The sequence below is a fragment of the Sarcophilus harrisii genome, chromosome X, assembly GCF_902635505.1.
Source record: "Sarcophilus harrisii chromosome X, mSarHar1.11, whole genome shotgun sequence".
NCBI lineage: Eukaryota > Metazoa > Chordata > Mammalia > Dasyuromorphia > Dasyuridae > Sarcophilus > Sarcophilus harrisii.
The window spans coordinates 37,186,481-37,206,302 of NC_045432.1; the positions used below are offsets into that span (position 1 = coordinate 37,186,481).

Below are 19,822 nucleotides of genomic sequence, written 5' to 3' on the forward strand. Positions count from 1 at the left end.
GCCCAGCCAGACAGTGGGCAAGCTTCCCCTCTTGGCTGTTCTAGTCCCGCCTCTACCGTGGGTGTAAAGGTAATACGTCTCTTTCTCTGTGCCCCTGCAACTCTCTCCAACTGTCATTTACAGGGGGCTAACCCTGCCACACCACTGGAGGGAGTTTTTGTGCTCGGAGTTCCCCATCCCCACAAAATCCAAAGTACAAATCCTCCCTAGACCAAAAAAAAGATCAATTTTTTGAAAGCTCTTGCTTATTTCTTCCAACATGGTATCAAAACTCAAGTGGAAGCGCCCTTCCGGGAGATCTACTCCAACTGCCTCCACTTTAAGGATGAAGCAGCTGAACCCGGGAAAGTTCTGACATGAAAGGGGGGGGGGGGCTAGAAGTCACTACACAGAGCTCCGAAATTTTACAGGAGAGGAAACAAAGGCCCAGGAAGATCACAGGATCAAAAGCTTAGAGCTGGGTCTTACAGACCACTGCTTCCTTCCAGCAACCACCTTTTAGAGGTGAGGAAACAGGCCCAGAAGGGTAAATTAGCTTTTCCGAGTTTACATAGGGAGCAGGGAGCAGAGCTAGCCTTTAAACCCAGGTACCCTATCCCAAATCCTTTAGCCTTTCCATTGCATCACACGCTCAAGTGACTCGTCCAAGGTCACCCGGATAGTTAGAAGGACCGTTAGTATTTGAACTTGAGACTTCAACGTCCACATCCAGCTCCCTTTCCGCCGTTATCATACTGCCTCTCTTTTGTTGACTGCACTTGCTAAAGAGATCTGCCCGGTCCGGTGCAAAGAACCCTCTCCCAACCCTAGGAAAGACTTTCTTCTACCGCACCACCTCCCCCCACACACACACCTCTGTTCCCAGGCTGAAACCTCTCGTTCTGTTCCCCTGAGAGTAAAATACCACTTACTAATCAGCCAACCACCGGTGCCCCAGCAATGCCGCCTCCCCCCGCCTTTTGGTTCCAGATCCGGCCCATTCGAATGGGGGATAAGGCAAGGTCAATTCCAATCTGAGCGTCAAAGGAAACCAGAGAGTTAATCAACACAAGCTGCACCAGTGGGTTCCCTTGGAGCTCACAAACTCACACTCACAAACACAGACACTCACACTCGCTCCCACGCCCTCTCCTTTCCTCTCTCCCATGCCCACGGTGGCAGAAGGGAAATCTTGCCAACCCAAGCGACCAGTGCTCTCGGTCACCTCCCCCATGCCCAAGTGGTCGGTTCGCAGAGACCGTTGTGTATATTTTTAAAGGGGCAGGAGGCGCAGGGGACCGAGTCAGCATCTGAGGAAACATCCAACAATTAAGGCAATTTTGACAATAATAGATAATAATTGGAGGAGAAATTGTCAGGAATGTCCTGCCTGCTTATCCTAGCACCCCAGACACAGCGCCGTCTGTGAAGTGGCTGCCAAGAACAAGGTTACTCCCACCCAACTAGACCACTGCAGGCAGCGACTGTTCACCACATGCTTAATGCTGGGCCAGGAGAACGGCCTGTTTGCATTTCTGACTGGCAAACTGATGGGCGCAAAAGCTTAGGGGGAGGGAGAATTAAAGCACCCCAAGGCCCAAGGACTCACATCCCTGGGGGGAGGGACCTCACGCCCCAGAAGCACCAGGTCCTTTCCTGTTCAAAAGCAACAATGGCCCTCGATCCACACTGTGGGCGACAGACCTTACTCACGGTGGGCACTCCAGAAAGGGAGACTAAAGGCAAGATGGCGGGCCCGGGAGTCTGAGAAGGAAGGAGCCAGCCCTTCCCGGTAGTGCTAAAAGTGTAGGTGTATGGCTCCTGGGCTCCGGCAAAGGGACTAGTAGGAAAAAAAACAGCAAATCATTCTAGCCTGAAAGAAAGTGGTCAAGATGATCTCAACTGCCACTATTCAATCCAGTTTGACCAGCATTTATTAAACGCCTTTTGTATGCCAGGTGGTGTGGTAAGCACTACTACACAAAGACAAAAACAAAACTGTCCTCGCCTTTAAGGAGCTTATGCTGGGGGAAGCTGTACGCACCCAGAAAGGCGCAGGGAAGATAGACATGGAAAGTAAGTAGAATGGGAGAGAAGGCCTGTGCAACCTCCCAGAGGGAAAGACTTCCTGTAGGAGATCACACTTTCCCCGAGACACTAGGGATTAGATGAGGTAGAATGAAGAAAGCAGAGTGAACTGGACTCTGTTTCTCTCTAACCATCCCTCCCTCCCATCCTCATGAGTCCCTAGGATCTTCTACCTCTAACGCCTACCCAGAATTCCTTGGTGAAGAAATGGACCTCAAACATTTTAATGTTACAACATTCAAGATTACAGGGACTTAGTGAGTGAGAAGAGGGAACTGAGGTCCAGACAAGAGGAAGTGATTTGACCAAAGTCACACATGGAACCTAGAGGTGGGATGTTCATCTGTTCCAACCGCTTCATTTTACAGAGGAGGAAACTGAGGCCCAGGGAAGGGAAGATTCAGTAAATGGCCAATCCCGGCTTCAAATGTGGGTTCTCTGATCCCAAATCCAGCACATGCTCCTCTTGGTTTTGCCTATCCTACTGGATCTCGGGTTACACGGGCCGGTACCCTAGCTGGGTCTCGGCCTCCTTTTGAGTCTCTTGGCCTCCTTCCTCACTATCGGCTGTCACTCTTCCTGTTGTCTGGCTCTTTTCTAATTGGCTTCTCCTAATCGTCAGTGGCTGGGAAACCAGATGAGCCAGCTGGGAGAATGTTATCTTTGTATCTGTCTCCTCCTTCCCCCTGCGGGTAGGTACCTTAGCATATACCTTGGATTCTCCTCCTACCCCAGCAATAAATGTCTGCTAATTACATTAAATAAGAGAGTAAATAAAGCTCCCCCCGGCTTCTGGTAAAGCACATGGGCTTTATGGCCGCTGTTTTGGCAACTGACGTTTTTTCTCTGACTTCCCAAGTTCCGGGTTGCATTTTAATCTGCCGGACCTTCGGGAATACTCCACCGAACGCCTTGCGTCCTTCTCGGCCCCGTTGAATGCTACAGTGCTGGACATTAGGGAGCCCTGAGCTCACATCCTTCCTCGGGCACCGAAGCCATCTAACTCCCGAGCGAGGTGTTCATGCCTTTCAGCCTCAGTTTCCTCACATATACAATAGAGATGATAACAGCACCTCCATCCCAGGGTTGTTTCCAGGATCAGATAAGCGAATCAACATAAAAGCTTTGAAAGCCTCCAAGTGTGATATAAATGCTAGCGGTTCTTATTAAACACCACCTCTTTCAGAGCTTTCTCTGACCCTGCAAACCAGGGGACCTCAAACTTTTAAAATAGGGGGCCAGTTCACTGTCCCTCAGACTGTTGCAGGGCCGGACTATAGTCAAAAACAAAAACTTTGTTTTGTGGGCCTTTAAATAAAGAAACTTCCTAGCCCTGGGTGAGGGGGATAAAAGTCCTCAGCTGCCACATCAGCCCCCAGTTTGAGGACCCCTGCTCTATAGCATATGGGAGCTCTCTAAATCCCCATGGCACTCAGCTGGTGAACTTTGATGTCATTTTATTTCCAACTTTATACTTTGCTTATCTGTGTATCAGCCTCATCCCACCTCCGCCTTGGAAACCTGCTAGATTATAGGCCAGATTGTAGGGCAAGGCCTGTGTCTTCTTCATCTTGGAAGAGGATAAAACTACCTTGGATAGAACAGGAATGAAAATATTTATCAAAACTTATGATAAGGGTGCAACTAGGTGGCACTGCAGCGAATAGCATACCAAGCCCGAGTTCAAATTTGACCTTAGCTGGTTACTGTGTGACCCTGGGCAAGTCATTTAACCCTGGTTGCCTCTTAAAAACAAAAACAAACTCAGTGGTCCTGGAAGTGCTAGATTTCATCTGAGAATTAGCCGAGAACACCAGAGAAATTCACGCCTCTCAATTCAGTTCTCTAGTTGCTATCCCAACTCACCTCTGGCCCGGGTGTCCTTCCCTCACTTTAGTCACCTCGGCTCCCACAGAATCCCAGCGGCAGGGAGAATGCGCTTTCTCCAAAGACGGGATGAGCACCCGTCCCAGGTGTTAGGAGGGATTCCTTCTCAGGTGGGGACTAGTTGACCTCTTAAACCCCTCCAAGTTCTGGGATGCTAGAGATCTGTGACAGAAATAAGACTGGGACAAGAGGCCGAGTGCGCGGGAGGTACAGGTTAGAGGCCCAAAGTGTTAGGAGAAATTGAAGAGGGAAGGCTCACTTCCACCCGGGGGGTGGTGAGCCAGTGGGCAGAGGCCAGTTCACGGAGGGGCCATCATGAGAGTTGGACTTTGAAGAAAGGGGGAAATTTCAACAGATGAAGATAGCAGTAGGGTTGCCAGCGAGGCGTCCATTCTTGGCATGAGAGCCAAGCCACTGAGAAGACGGGAAGAGGGCCAGAGAGAGGGGGTGATGTGAGAAAGGGGTGGCCATGAGGCTGCGCTAGAACACGGGCACAGGGATACCAGAGGAGGCTAGGGTGAGAGGGCAAGGGGGGTTTAGTCTGGAGAAGAGAAAGTGCCAACAAGAAAGAAAACCTGAGAGTTTTCTCCAAGTTTTTAAAGGGCTGTGAAGTTCAAAAAAGGCATTTGCTTTATTTTGCTTGGTCCCAGGGGGGAGAAGTCTGAGCAATGGAAGTTACAAAGAGGCAAATGGAAAGCAAAGTTCAGACTGTATTGGAAGGCCTTTGATGCCTTCTGGGAGTAGATATTTCATGCAAAACAAAGCCTCACGGGGGCCCCATTTTCCCCCCTAAAAATCAGAGGCTTTAGTATGAACTCTGGCTCGGACACCGGGTACTTGTATCAAAGCGGGCAGGCTATCTGATTGCTTTGGGCAAGTTTCTTCACCTGTAAAATGGGGATAATGCTAAAACACAACTCAGAGGCTCACAAATTGAGAGCTGGAAGGGGCGTCAGAGTCCATTTTCTCTAAGCCTTTCATTTTACAAATAAGGAAATGAGGTTCTCGGCCAAGGTCACACGGGCAATCGGGGACCAAAAACCAGACTTTGATTCCGAGTCCTAAATCCAGATCTTGGGATCTTTCCACTAGACTCCAATGCCTCCATGGTACACAGAAGGGCTATCTTGACCCTCTCTTTAAATTGTCTAGAGGTCAGGCGAGGAGGCGGAGAATCAAGCACACTTTCCGGCCCTTAAGACATTGCATTGCCAAATAAATGAGAGGCACTATCCACTCCCTTGTGGCTCTCTTGTTTCTGGAGTGCTTTGGTGGTCTTATACGAATAGCTGAACACGACGCTGTTCAGAGGCTTAGAAAGGGGACATTTTGGAGGAAATCCACCTCGGGATTGGACCTGGGAACCAAAAATCTATCTGAATCAAAATGGATATCGAGCAGTAGAGAAATAGAATTTACGGATGAAAGATCAAGAGCTGCTCTAACTAGACAGTGAGAACCTTTGGCTTTTCTTTATAACAGCCTTTCTTCCAGAGAATCCTATTTACCTAATTCTCAAATGCTCAGGATGCTACATTGCTGCAGGACCAATTCAAAGATGACCTAAAAGTTAGTCATAGATTTCACTGACTGCTTCAGTATTTTCGTAGATCACTTTTTTCCCCTTGTGAATAGTGTGTGTATGTGTGTGTGCATATGTGTGTGTGTATATATGTATGTATGTGTATACATGTGTGTGTGTGTGTGTGTGTGTGTGTGTATAGTTTTTAAAAACTAAGATATGTTCAAGTGCAGACCAAGAAAATCAACAGAAATCTTGAAGGTCTATTCTATTACTTCTGTAAGTGTGTGCTACATAAAAGGCTGTGGAGGCCGTCCTGTCCCGCCAATCTGTTTGGATACTTTTCCTTGGCGGGAATAATGTGCACTACACAGGCAGAAAGAGTATACGTTGAGTTATCAGTGATGTTCATGTCTGCTCCTTCTACCTCCCTCCTCAGTCTAGTTAAGGGCCAGCTTCCGTACCGGTGGATGATGGTATTTAGTTATGGGAAAGCGTCATAGCCAATTCGATGATTTAGTAATCACAAAATAACGATAAATCTCTAGCTTTAAAAAAAGAAGTGGCTCCAAGCATCCTTATGTATGAGGTTCATTATCTTTGGAGCAGATGTAGGCTTTAAATAGAGGATGGAGAAGATGGCCTCCCAGGTGCCTTCCAACTATAAAGATCCTATTATTACATTGTACAGCTAGGTGGCACTGCAGTGGATAGAGTACTGACCCTGGAGTTGAGAGGACCTTAATTGGAAATCCAGCTTCAGATAGTTACTAGTTGTGTGACCTTGGACAAGTCACTTAACCCAGATTACCGACCTTCCTCCCCTTCCCAACACTAGGTTCTATTATTATGCCTCCTCATATGGGAATCTTGTATATAGGTGTACAGCCAGAAAGGGTCTTTGAAAGCAGCGTGACGTAGCAGAGGGTTTACTTACGACTTGAGTGACCCTCGGCCTCTCAAAGTCTCCATTTTTCTGGTGTATGAAATGAAAGGGCTGGATTAGATCACTAAGGTCCCTCCTGGCTCTTGATCCCATGATGCTTCCTTGATCTCCCATCAGCTACACAGTAAAAATTAGCTTTCTATTAGCATTTATAATACCACAGCAACATCCCGGAAATGTGTTCTGTCTGCAGCGGTAGGGAACGCAAGGAGGAAGTCCCTCCCGAGCAATTTTAATCGACGCAACGGCGTCTTCCTTACGCGGACGGCCCAGACCTACCTTTTTGTTCTTTATCCAAGTCTTCAACTAATCCTGCAAGTGGATCCCAATATCACTTCCATCAAAAAGGAAAGGAAAACAACAATTACACGGAATCAGTTATTTTGCATGTGAGATGCCCCAGCTGGAGGCTGAACTTTTAAGTAGGCCTTTTTTTATTTTTTTGGACCCATCAAGAGACTGAGTGGAGAATCCCAGATTATCTGCTACAAAAGAACCCAGAGGTCATCTGGTTCCACTCCCTCATTTTACAGAGAGGTAAACTGAGGCATCGAGGGAAGGAACTTGCTCAAGGTCATACAGGTAGTAAGCTGCAGAGTTAATATTTGCACCCGGGGGCCTCTGACTGCAGATTCAGTGTTCTTGCCACTGCACAACACTACTTTCCAGGCCAATGATGACCGGGAATCGGTGACGTGTATCTTCCACCTCACCCCCTTGAAGAAAGCTAGAGGATCACACCCAGAGAAATCAGGTGGATATCATGCCCGGATAGGAGGCTTTCCCTTAGGGGAAAGTTGCTGAAGCATTCGGGTCTCAGTGTTCTTTTCCATAATCTATACAAAGTATTCAAACGCCCACTCCCAGAGAATGTGACTAACCTTCAGAGGTCCATGGCTGACATGCTCTGAGTAGCTGTGGAGGGAGGAGGCTTGCAAGTGGGTTTTGAATTTCAGTTCTCTCTTCCACCAGATGTCTACTCTGTCCTTTCCGTAACCCTTCACTGCTACCGGGGGGGCAAGGTGGCAAGTTTAAGAATCTCCAACCAAATGGATGGATCTTAAGGGCGATTTAAAGCCAAAAGGAGACAAAGTAAGAGAATGACAATGTAGTCTTCATCCCCATCACTCGAGTGCCACAATATCCTTCTCCCCTCTGCTCAAAAGAGCAGAAAACGGATGGCGAGCCGTACAGGATGGATCTATCAGTCACTGTCGGCAATGGCTTTCCCTCTGCCTTCTGGCCCTCCCACTTATCTTGCTGATTGTTCCTCAAACGTTTCAACTCTGTAAATATATATTTATTATGCACCTACTATATACTAGCTCAGGCATTCGTCACATTTAGACTTGTATATATGAATAACACTAATATAGTTTGCCCTTTTCTACTCAATCAAAACCTTCTAGGGACTATGTTCCAGATGATCCGGGCACCTTGCCATTTCTTCTCCCTGACATTCCATCTCCCAGCACTATCCCTCATGCCTGGAATACAGTTGGCCCTCCTCATCTCTTCTTGGAATCCCAGGCTTAACTCAAGAGCCACCTAGCACAGGAGCCTTTTGCTGATCCATGATCCCTCTCCCTCCCGGCCTCTCAGATCCCTTTTGAAATCCCGTGTCTATTTCTGGGTTCTAGTCTAAGGACACTGGCAAGCACATAGAAGGAATTAGCATGATGAAAGGCCTCGACACAATGATCTTAGAGAAGGGAAGACTAAGGGAATGTAGCATAGCTCTCTTTAAAAATGTAAAGGGCTGTTCTTCGCAAGGGAAATTAGACTTATTCTGCTTGGTCCTAAAGGGTGGAACCAGGAGCAACAGGCAGCAGTGGCCAAGAAGTCAATTCTGTCTTGATATCAAGAAAATCTTCCTATCAGAGCTGCCTGAAAATGGAAGCCAGTGGCTGGGAAGAGGGCGCGCTCCTTCTTGATATCAAGCAAGAAACCGGCCGACCACCTGTTGGGTACGCTACGGCAGTAATTCATTTAAGCCACGTGCTAGATGGTGGACAAATTCTGTGATTCAGTGTATTTATTACTAGGTGTCCAGTCAGTCCCTTTTGAATGGAAGCTCCTAGAAAGCAGACTGTTTCATTTTTGTCTTTGTATGTTCAGCATCCAGCATAGTGCCAGGAATAAATAGTAAGCACTGAACTGTGGTTCTCTGAATTAATGCCTTAAGCTGTTTCTTGTTTCCCCCATGAGGCCTAGAAGCATACTTAACCTAGTGGGCACGCAAAACATTATTGGGGTGAAGGAATAGAAAGGAAAAATTAAACCTTCTCTCCCTCAAAGAGCTCTTCTGAGCAAGATCTCAATGAGCCCTATTTAAAAGTGTTGGGTCTCAATGACAGGACGTGTAGCTCATCAAATCATCTTAATCCTGAGCCACCTTCAGAACACGGTGTTGTGGAAGCATGTTCAAATCTCCAACTGTGCAAGTTGAAGGCCACTTTTAGTCCTCAAAATTTGATTGTGTGTGTGTGTGTGTGTGAGAGAGAGAGAGAGAGAGAGAGAGAGAGAGAGAGAGAGAGAGAGAATTATACTACTTTTCCAGAAACACAGAGATGTTTCATTTTAAAGACATGCTTAAAAGAGGAAAAGCCTAGTGACTGAGCTCATTCAGCCAGAGGCGGCTCCGGATCACAGGGCAGGCTGTGAAACGCTTCTACCCGAAATCCAGTTGGCCAAGCTCTTTTCCTGAAGGAGGAGGCTAACACGCAGAACTGGAGGGAGGCCAGGGCAATGGTCAAGATTACTCCTGTTGCTCTATCAGTGGCCTGAATAGCAAAGCAAAGGTATTTACTCCGTCTGTGTTGTGACAGTAGCCTAGCCTCAAGTGAAGGCTTCCACCACGCCACATTTATGGGCCATTCAGTCATGCATTTTTGTTATTGTTGAGAGTGGTGCGAAATTTCACCACAGGAGCCCAAGTCCTTGGTGGTCTTCCAAGGATTGCAGCTAAAAAGGCACTCCCTTTGTTCCTTGGGAGAATGCAGTCCAGTAGGTCATTCAAAAGGGGAAATAAAAGCAGAGCCCTGGGAGGGAGATGAAGGACAAGACAAAAAGAATCAAATGTTTGGGGTGGGAGCACATTAGCTTCCATTTCCTACTGCTGAACACCCCCCATCTTTGGGATGAGAATGGCGGTGCGGGCAGCCTTCCAGAGCTCTCGGGCAGGTGTTTGCAGAGACCCTTGGAAAGCAAGGGCCACGGAAGTGGAGATCGGTAAAGCCTGAAGAATAAAGTTGCCCTTGTGCTGAGGTGTCAGAGTGGACACACACACACACACACACACACACACTGGTCATGGGCTCCTGATCCCTTTTTAAATGGTGTTAGCCAGATGATGAAAAGGAAAACTACATCTTGTTTTCTATTAAGTACCTCCTCCCAATCTGACCCTTTAAAATGGGGAAACCAAGAACTAGAAGAGTTCTGCTAATCAGGTGTGCGTGTGAGAGAGACAGAGACAGGGACAGAGACAGACAGAGACAAAGAGAGAGAGAGAGTAGGAGGCTGAACCATTGATCAAACTGTAGACCCAGGGAGCCCTCCGACAGCCCTGGGCCGTGGAGGATTTCAGGGAACGGTTGTCCACTTTACTTTTTTCAGGCAGGCAGGCAGGGAGGAAGCGAGGAGGGAAAGAAAGAGCTTTTCAAGGCTCTACAACCAATAAAACCTTGCATCAGTGAGTACATACTTCAGCCTGAAAAAAAAAAAAAAAAAAAAAAGACAGACAGCTCAAGGGCAAATAGTGTCTAATCGAGTGTGTGTAAGTTACTTGATAACTGCAAAGGTGCAGTAGGGATTGACTTACTGTGGGAACAAGGCTGGTCCTATCAAAACAATTTATGTAACATATGGTTGGTCCCTCTCCTAAATCATCCAGGAGCTTCCCACAATTACCTTTGTAATTAACATGTAATTCATGACTACCCCTAGACTCCAATGTTATTAATAGCCCTGCTGAAACTAGGCTGAAGTCACTGGCAGCACCTACTTGGAATTCTCTTTCTCTTGGTGCCACCTCCACGCTCCACCCCGCTAACCAGCCAAGTCCAAGCAGTCCCCTCCATTTCTCAAAAAAGATCAGGGAGCAGTAGCCGAAGTAGCCAAAGATACTTTTGCTTAAGGGCAGGAATTGAGGCAAATCAACATTATTCACTCGGGTTAAGATGAGAAACTGAAAACATCTTAGTATCAGTTTGATTGAGGTGAGAAATGGAAACATCCTAAGATCAGTTTGGTTAAAGTGAGAAATCAGAACATCCCCAAGTAAGTTAAGGTTAGAAACGGAAATAGCCTAGTGACTCGCCGTTAAGCCGAGAACCGGACACATCCTAAGGTACTAAGGTAAAGCTCGATTAAGGTAAGAAAGTGAAACATCCTAAAATCAGTTTGCCTGAGGTGAGGAATTGAAATATCCCAAAGTTAACTTGATTGAGGTTTTTAGAAACTGTAATCTCCTAAAGGAAGCTCGGTTAAGTGAGCCATCAAAACATCCTAACAAAGTTTCATTAAGGTAAGAAATGGCAACATCACGGCAAAAGTTTGGTTAAGGTTAGAAACTGAAATCTAAGAGAGGCTGGCTTAAGGCGAGACATTGAAACATCCTAACAAAAGTTTCGGTGAGGTGGGAAACGGATACATCCCGGCAGAAGTTGGGTCCCAGATGCGAAATGGAAACATCACAGGCTGATTTGGGTTAAAAATTAAAGCCGTGTAACAAACGCTTTGGTTTAGGACAGAAATGGGAGCGAGGCAACCTAACTCTGATCAGGGTTGGGAATGGAAGCACTAACACCACCAAGTGATAAGCTAAAGGCTTTTGATGAGACTTCAAGAGTCTTTTGAGACTTCTGAAGCTCCATCGTGTAACTGACTACAGAGTTCTGCTACAGAAGCCACTCTGTGGCACAGGCACTAATGAGCTGGCACGGAACTGTTGCTTGAAGGGGCAGCCGGGTGTAGCAAGAGCACATGACTGGGAGCCAGAAAACCTACTAGCTTCCTGACCTTGAACAAGCCATCTCGACTTTGGGAGTGGGGAGCCTCAGTTTCCTTCTCTGTAATTCGGAAAATTTCTCCCCCCCCCCCCCCCCCCCCCCCCCCCCCCGCGAGCGCCCTCCCCACTCCGACATCCTAAGGGTCCTCGGTCAAGAAGCTCCAATCCCGGGCAGAAATCCCTCCGGGAGCAGAGAAAGGAGACTCTTCCCCAAATCATTTAACAAAAGAATGAATTTTGCCAACGGTCCCCAGCAGAGGTGTCTGGCCCTTTCTCCAACACCTACAGTTCAAAGAATGTGATAATTTTTCCACCAGTTTAGCCCTCTTTCATTTGCAAGACGCTCTCCAAACAGAGTTTAAGATTTCCGGTGGGTAATCAGTCCTTTCAAAGGCCTGTAAATTGAATGTGCAATTAACCCTAAGGTTAAGTGAGAAAAAAAAAAATACCAAATACCTTCCAGAAAAATCTCTTCAGACCTCCCCCCCCCCAAGTGAGGGGCTGCAGGGGGCGAGGGGTTTTGTTTTGAAGACAACTTCTAAAGCTTCAGCAGCCACTAAAAGCCCTAAGGAGGCCAGTAGTAGTGGGCGAGCGGCAAGCGGGGGAAGAGGGTTTGGAAAAAGAAAATCAATTCAAATTCCAAGTTTGGCACACGTGTGCTACACAAACCCATTCGGGTTTGGGTCTTTCCCGACCCCCCGCCCCCGATCCCTTTCTCCCCCTCGTCACCTCCTCACAACGGAGCGCTCAGCCCGGTAAAGGTTGGACAAGTCCGGGACCCTGGAACACTGGCGGGGGGTCGGGGGGGGGGAGGAAAACCCCACTCGCGCAAGAGTTTTCCGGGGGCTAAGGAGTGGAGCCGGGAGTGTGTTCGGGAATCCCCCGCGGGTCCCGGCTGGCGGGCGGGTGGGCGAGCCGGGCCGGGGGATTGGGGGGGGGGGCGCAAGCCGGCCGGCCGGCCGGCCGCCCTGCGAGTCGGGTTTCTTCTGGCCGCCTCACCTGAGGCCGGTGTGTGGGTGTGCCCGCGGGACGGGGCGCAGTCCCGGGCGCTGCGGGCCCGCCGGCGACCCGGTCCCGGGGCTCCGTCCCCGCCTGGCCGCCTGCTTCCCTCCCTCCCCCCCTCCGACTCACCGTTGATCTCGTTACTGGGCGCATCGTTTTTGTTGAAGCCCTTGGAGACGTAGACCTGAAGCACTTCCAGGCAACTTTTGGATTTGAGCTCGGCGGCCAGGAGGCTGAGGCTGAGGGCGGCCAGCGCAGAGCAGCGACGGGAGGGGCAGCCGGGCCATGGCTGGGAGCGGGCGATGGCTGGGGAGCCGGGCGGGGGGGGGGGGCAGAGCGGAGCACGGCCGGGGGCGCGGCACCGCACGGGGAGCGCGACGCGGGCGGAGCGGTCCGAGCTCGGGGGGCGCACGGGGCGGCCGGCGGCCGGGCGTCGGACGGCCGGACGACCGGGCAGAGAGCGTTCGCTCCGAGATGCCCAAGCGCCTCCCGGCGGGCGGCGGCGGCGGGGGCTCGAGAGTCGCGGCTCCCGGGCGGCGGGCCCGACCTTTGGGCTCCGCGAAGTTGTTGGCGCGGCCGCTAGAGGAGGCGGCGGCGGCGGAGGAGGTAAGAGGGAGAAGCAGGGAAGGGGGGGCCGGTCGGAGGGAGGCTGGCTGCCGTGCGCGCGGCTCGTCCTCGTCCTCGCCCTCGCAGGCGTCGCGGCCGCCGGCTCGGCTCGGCGTCGGCTGGGGCTGGGCTGGGCTGCGCGGCTAAGCTCAGCCGTGCCCTGCTCCCGGTGCCCTGCCCTGCTCCTCTCTGCCTCGCTGTGCTCTGCTCAGTGTGCTCAGCTCTGCTCTGCTCTGCTCTGCGCTCAGCTCCCGCAGCTCCCCCCTCTCGCCTCGGCCCGGCCCGGCCCGCCTCCGCTCGGCCCTGCTCCTGATTGACTGGCCAGTGTGCGGCGGCGGCGGCGGCGGCGGCGGCGGCGGCGGCGGCGGCAGCGGCGGCGGCGGCGGAGACGACGCTCAGCAAACTTGGCCGAGCCCACTGCCGGGCCGGGGCGGGGAGGGGGAGGGGGAGGCGGAGGGGAGAGGGCGGGGAGGGGGGAGGCGGGGAGACTGGAGGGAGGTAGCGCGCTGGGACCGGCCGGGCCCGGAGAAAACCCGGATCCCGGGCCGGATCCGGAGGAGCCGGCTGCACTTCCTCGGAGACTTGTGTGGACTGGGGTGCCGGAGGGAGGGGGCCCGGGGGGGGGGGGGGTCCCGTGGACACGCCCTATGCTCTCAGTCCTGCCTCCCCCGCTCCCGCCCCGAGCCTTTCCCTCCGATGCTTTCCTCCAGCGCCCGATCGGAATGCCAACTTGTTGGGTTTGGGGGTTTTTTCCCTTTTGGCCGAGTGGAGTCTTCAGAGTCCGGAGCAGCCGGGAAAGCCCACGGCCGTTCGGACGGCCACCTGCCTGCCCCCGAGGGAAAGGCCGCGAGCACCGGGCCCCGCGGCCAGACGCCTCCACTCCCCGAGCCTCAGTTTCCTCAGGAGGAAACAAAGCACTAGATCGGGACTTCTACCGCTTCTTCCCACTCCTGACCCCTTTCTGCAGAGAAATGTTTACACATTCCCCCGTCTAGAAACTACATCAAACATTTACTGATAATAAAAATCCGAATTCCCCCCCCCCCCTACATTCAGCTCGAGGTCTGGACCCCCGGTCGAAGAAGCTTTGGACTTAGTTCCTCTTGGCTCTTTTCCAGCTCAAAACTCTGATCCTTGGGGGGAAAGTCCCTAAAACTCATCAAACTTCACAACCTCTCAGTGGGCAGCAAGAGCTCCCAAAGCATCTTCACCAGACCCCCGGTCCCTTCAGTGGGGAGGGGGAGGGCCGCCCCTGGGGAACCCCCATTTCACAGAAGAAGAGACTGAGGCTCCCAACTGCAGAGTGGATGTTGCCCCTAATAACATTCCATCAGCACCGGAACTAGACGCCACTTCCCCCTCTCCCAAGGTCAGATTCTTTCCCCCAGGTTCCCCCTAAGGTACCCAGAGCTCTTTGGGAAGGTCTCTCTGTTGTCGTTACCTCCCCGAGAAGACCAACTCCCGCTTCTGTCATCCATTAGGTCTAAAAAAGGGTTCTCCTCGCAAGGGTGAGTTTCTTAGACGAGAAATGCAGTCACAATGATCCCATTCCCATTTTTACAGAGCAGGAACCGGCTTCCAAGGACGTTGTTCTAGATGCCATCAGCACAGTTGAATCCCACGGTGGAGGCTTCTTGGCTCATTCCCTCGCCCCCAGGTTCCCCCGGAAATAGAATTTCACTCCTGCCTTAGTTTCTCCAGAAAAGGGGGCCCCTCAACTGCTGTGCAAGAATCAGGGCTGAACTTTATCAGCAGATAAACCCCAAACCCCAAACCCTAAACAGCCTCTGGCCCCAAACAGTCAAAACAACTCTCCTTCCCCAGCCCCCACCCCAGCTCCTCCAGCGGGCATCCACCTGCTTCAAGGAAGACAGATTACTACCCAGTGGTTGATCCCTACTCCTCACTTTCCATCTCCGTGGGCACTCGGCTGATAATCTCCCGAGACAGGAAACGGGGACTCCTCCCAATCTCACACTTTCCCCTGTACCCTTTTCCTTACAGGTACACGGGAAACTGGGGCCTAGGAACTTAGGCCCTGGACTGAAAGTAAGCACCCCGATAGCCCCCCAAACCCTATTCCCACCCAGGCTAGTTGGTAACTGTAACTCACATTTCTGTCCTTTCCTAAAGTCTGTAGAGCACTTCCCTCACAACAACTCAGTAGGTCACTTTCCCTGCCAGACTCAGTTTACCATAAAGGTTAGATCAGATGATCTCTAAGGTCCTTTTCAGCCCTAAGTCCACGAACTGCTTTTTATTTATTTATTTATTTTTAATATTGGAACAATCGGGCAAAGAGCCAAGTGACTTTCTCTGCCTTTCTAAAGCTGGTAACAGCTGAAACCACGGGCAGCTCTCGGGGGCTCGAGGGCCGGCACCAGGTCCGCCATAACCGTGCCCCATGCAACCGCCCCCCGCCCCCGCTTTCCCTTCAAAGGCAAGGCCTGTCTTTCTCATGGTCCCAGCCTAGGACAAGGCCTTGCACATAGCAAGCACTTGCTAAGTGTTGCAGCGAATTAAGCAGTGACATGTGTCTAACATATGCTCGGGACACTGGTCGGTAAGCCCCTGGGTCTCTGGGAATCTGTGGCCTGAAGAACAGGCCAACAGCTAGATGTGCAATTGCAAAAACCCTCCATGGGAGAGAGAGAATCAAATGATTACAGCGTTTACCTTTCGACTCCCATCTTTTTGGACAAGTCAGAAGAGCAAAGGCTCCCTTGTCTCATACCCTTCTCTGACTCCGGCATCCCTTTGGCCCCCGGTTGTCAGGAACGGAGATATTCCCTCCCCACCCCCTATTTCTTCCAAAGGTTCGAGAGTTCTAGTGCCGCCCTCATTGGTCCAATCTACCTAAAAGGCCCTTGGTCTGCAGAGAATCGCTATTAAAGATGGAAACCCTTTGGCCAAAGCGTATAGATTGTCTGGCTAAGACTTTCGGATGAAATCTAATCAAAGGAGGAAAGACGTATCATTACGCTGACCTCCCTTGTGGGGTTTGGTGGAGACCTCCTCCCCTGGTTATGGGACATCTTGGCCATTGTTATAACGAGCTGCGGCGATACCAGTGGTACTGTTCTTTAGGAGACGAGCTAAAGACTCTCACGGTGTCTTATTAACTATTGAGGCTGGCACCCCCGGCAGATAGACTGTGGGGATCAATCTAACTAGGACTTCAGATTTATGTGAGCCGACAGAAACCCTCCATTCCGTAATATTTCCTGAAACAATAAAAATGATTACACGCTGAATTTCAGCTGTCATTTTGGAGGTGCTTTCAAATAATCTAGATTTGCTGCTACTGGGGAGACGGGAAGTGGGTGTAGGTAGCTGGAAGGCCTGTGGGGAACCAGGTAGGAGGTGTTGCATGAGACATCCTCCAGGGATTGAGGGGGACGGTCACTGAGCGCGCAGAAGGACGCTTAACAGGTGGACAGAGCAAAGGCTGGCCTGCTACCTGTAGGATGTTAAAGGCTTCCATCATGTTGCATGACCCCATCTATTGGAGATTTATGGGAAGTCCATGGCTAACAGTCCCCTAGGAGGAGAAAATATGGATGGTTTACCAGCCTCCACCAAAGAAGGACAAGAGCCATTCCTAACTAATTAGGTCCTGTATTATTCTAACCAATTATGTCCCGTAGGCATCTCAATCTCAACATACATTATTCCCAAAATAAGATATTTGGGGAAATATCTCTCTGTTTCCACCCCCACTCCAAGCCACTATTCCTAACTTCCCTGACATTTCAAGGACATGGCCATCCTTCCAGTTTCTTGGTTCACCACAGAGTACCCTGCTCTTCCCTCCCTCCCGTCGGTCCATCTGTCGTTCCCCCCCCCCCCCCCCCCCCCGCCCCCCTGCAAAGCAGGACTTGTCGATTCTGTGTCCACACCATGGCTCTACTGGAGCCCCTTTCTCACCACTTACACGACCCCTCCCCGCACCTCTTCTCGTCTGGAGGTTTGGTCTCCAATCTCTCCCTCCTCCTCCATCCTGCCATCCACAGCTGCCAAACGGATATTCCCAAACCACCTTTCTGACTCTGTGACTCCCCTGCTCCCCAAACTCTCAGGCAAAGACCTCTGGGATAAAATGGGAACTCCTTTGTTTGGCTTTCATAGCTCCTATCTGGCCCCGGCTTACGTTCCCAGGCTTATTTCTTTCACATTCTTTTCCTCCGTGCACTCTAAAGTCCCCAACAAAATGGTCGGTTTGGTGTTCCCTGAAAAGCACTCTTGTGCTTCTTCCTCTTTGTCTTCCTCTCTGTCCCTCTCCCTTTTGTATCCCGTTTTCTGTCTCTTTGCCTTCTTTCTTTCCTCTCTCCCCGCTTTCTCTTTCTCTCTGTCCTCTCCCCTCTCCACTCCTCACTTTTCTTTGTTCCCTCCCTTCTCCCTCTCCCTTGCCCTCTCCTCCGCTTCTGACTTTTTCTGACCCTCTGTCCCTTCATTCCCAGCCCTGTTCCATCTTCCTTTCTCTCCCTCTCCCTTCCCCCCTCTATCTCCCTCTGTCTCTCTCTCTGTCTCTGTTTCTCTGTCTTTGTTTCTCTCTTTCTCACTTCCGGCTCTCTTTCTCTCATCTGCCTCCTCTTGCTGTGCCTGTGTCTCTTTTTCTGTCTCTCTCTCTTTCTGTCTCTGTTTCTCTCTGTCTCTCTTGTCTTTTTCTGTCTCTGTCTTTGTTTCTCTCGCTCTTTCTCGCTTCCTTCTCTCTCTCTCGTCTCCCTGCTCTCTGTGTGTCTGTCTGTGTCTGTGTCTGTCTTTTTGTCTCTTTCTGTCTCCGTCTCTCCCTCTCTCGCCTTCTTTTTGTTCTGTTAACCGAATCTCTCCCCTTTCCGCCACAAAGGCCGACCTAACTACACATGGCACGGAAAGAATCCGGGCCGCTGCCTCCCCAGAGGTGCCCAGCTGGCCGCCCGAGTCTCCGGGGAGGCCGCACTTCAAAGCCAGGGGCCATTTAAATACAAAAAGCCTTAACCTGTCGGCAATGCAAGAGCTAAATGCTCTCCCGAGGTGAGAGCTTTCTATTTCTTTTTTGTTGTGGTTGTTGTTGGCGAGATCTCCGAAGGCCCAGGGTTTAACCAGCTCCCTCCCGGCCGCGGCCCTTCCCCCATCTCCCCACCCCCACCCCGCCCCAGTACTTTCAAAGAAAGGCGGCCACTTCTTAGAGAATAGGACTCGCTTTGCCCGCGAGGCGTGTGGAAGAATGGCCAAGGGGACTCCTTGTCGCGGCCTAGAATGCAGAGTAGTCTCCGGTGCGGGCAAAAGCTCCCGGAGTCGTTGCGGCTCCCGGCCGGGGCTCTCCGGAACCCGACAGCCTCGTTCAGTCTCTTTCAGACTCTCTGGGACCCCGTTTGGGGTTTTCTTGGCTGAGAGACCGGAGTGCTTTGCCGTTTCCTTCTCCAGCTCATTTGACAGATGAGGAAACTGAGGCAAACAGGCAGAAGTGACTTGCCCGGGGTCACACAGTTGTTGAAGTGTCCGAGACTGGATTTACACTCTGGTCTTCCTGACTCCACTCACTACATATAGTTATCACACACACACACACACACACCCGGAGCCAGACTCCGAGTGTTCCAGCTGGCCTGGCCTGCTTGCCATGGCCTCCACCAGCCTGGCCTGGCCTGCTTGCCATGGCCTCCACCAGCCTGGCCATCCCTCGCCTCCGTCTCCGCCCAAGTTCGGCCAGCCCCGCTCTGGCCATCTCCAGATGGCCCTTCAATCTTTCCCTTCAGTCTCCCATTTGGGGCCCAAACTAAACTAGCCCCATTTGGGGTCTAAATGGTCTCAGTTGCTCGTGCAAACCTCGCTCCCCCTACAATGTCCGGACCTGGAAGGAAGCTTAGAATGCAGCAGAACGCTCTTATTTTATAGAGCAGCCCGAGGCCGCCCGAGCTGCAGGTCCCACAGGTGACGGCCTGAATCCACCTCCTCCCACTCGGAAGCAGAGTTCTTTCCGGGCCGCCGATCTCTGGTGCCTTCTCTGGGGCCACATAAAGCAGAAGTTCCCCAGGACACCGGCGGGTTCTTCTCTGCCCATCCCAGGGCGCAGCCGTGCTCATTGACTTCCTGACAGTAGCAGAGGAATCAGTGTTTGTCGAATGAATGAATGGCGAAATGAACAGAACTTCAGAGTCCACTTAATTCAGGGCTTGGTAGCTGGTTGTGGTTGTGGTTATTGTGGTGGTGGTTCTTGTTGTGGTAGTTGTTATTGTGGTTGTTGTTGTTGCTGTTGCTGTTGTTGTTGTTGTTTTACCCTTGGATTCTAGTACAGCTTAATATTCCTGGGGTTTGTGCTCTTCATAAGTGAAGGAAATGCTCAATCTCTCTTAGAAAGTTGTATTTTTTCCCAGCCAAGTTTATTGAACACTCCCTTCCTATTCACCCACAGAACCCGGGCTGAGAACCCCTGACCCGGAACTGAACAGAAACCCCCGGCAGCCCTTCACCCTGCGAAAGCCTAATTTGTGATGCCCTGGGGCGTGCGGATGAAGTGTGACCACACACTCTGTAATTCCCACTTTGGAAAAACTTTCCAGTTCAATCCTCTCATCCCCCTCAGTGGATTCTAAACCCCCTGAGACCAGAAACTGGCTTATTCATCTTTGCATCACTAATGTGATTCCTCGCTTTTGAGAAATTGAAAAATCTTGGAAATGATCACAGGCTTCCCCCCTAAACAAAGACCCATCCCGGGAGTCCACGCGTTCTAGGGTGCTGCTTGGTTTTAGTATGGTGTGTCACTGTTTCAGAAAATTCAAAATTACAGGTCACTTTA

General features: G+C 51.0%; 1 protein-coding gene across 1 annotated transcript in view; it reads right to left on the minus strand.

The window, feature by feature from the left end:
* The window catches only part of GPC4 (glypican 4), a 133,392-nt gene extending 120,596 nt beyond the window's left edge, over window positions 1-12,796 (minus strand). Inside the window, 2 exon segments of the mRNA XM_031944921.1 lie at window positions 12,565-12,689; window positions 12,691-12,796. Coding sequence (XP_031800781.1) covers window positions 12,565-12,689; window positions 12,691-12,722 — 157 coding nt within the window. The 5' untranslated portion in view covers window positions 12,723-12,796.
* Window positions 12,797-19,822: the final 7,026 nt, after the last annotated feature.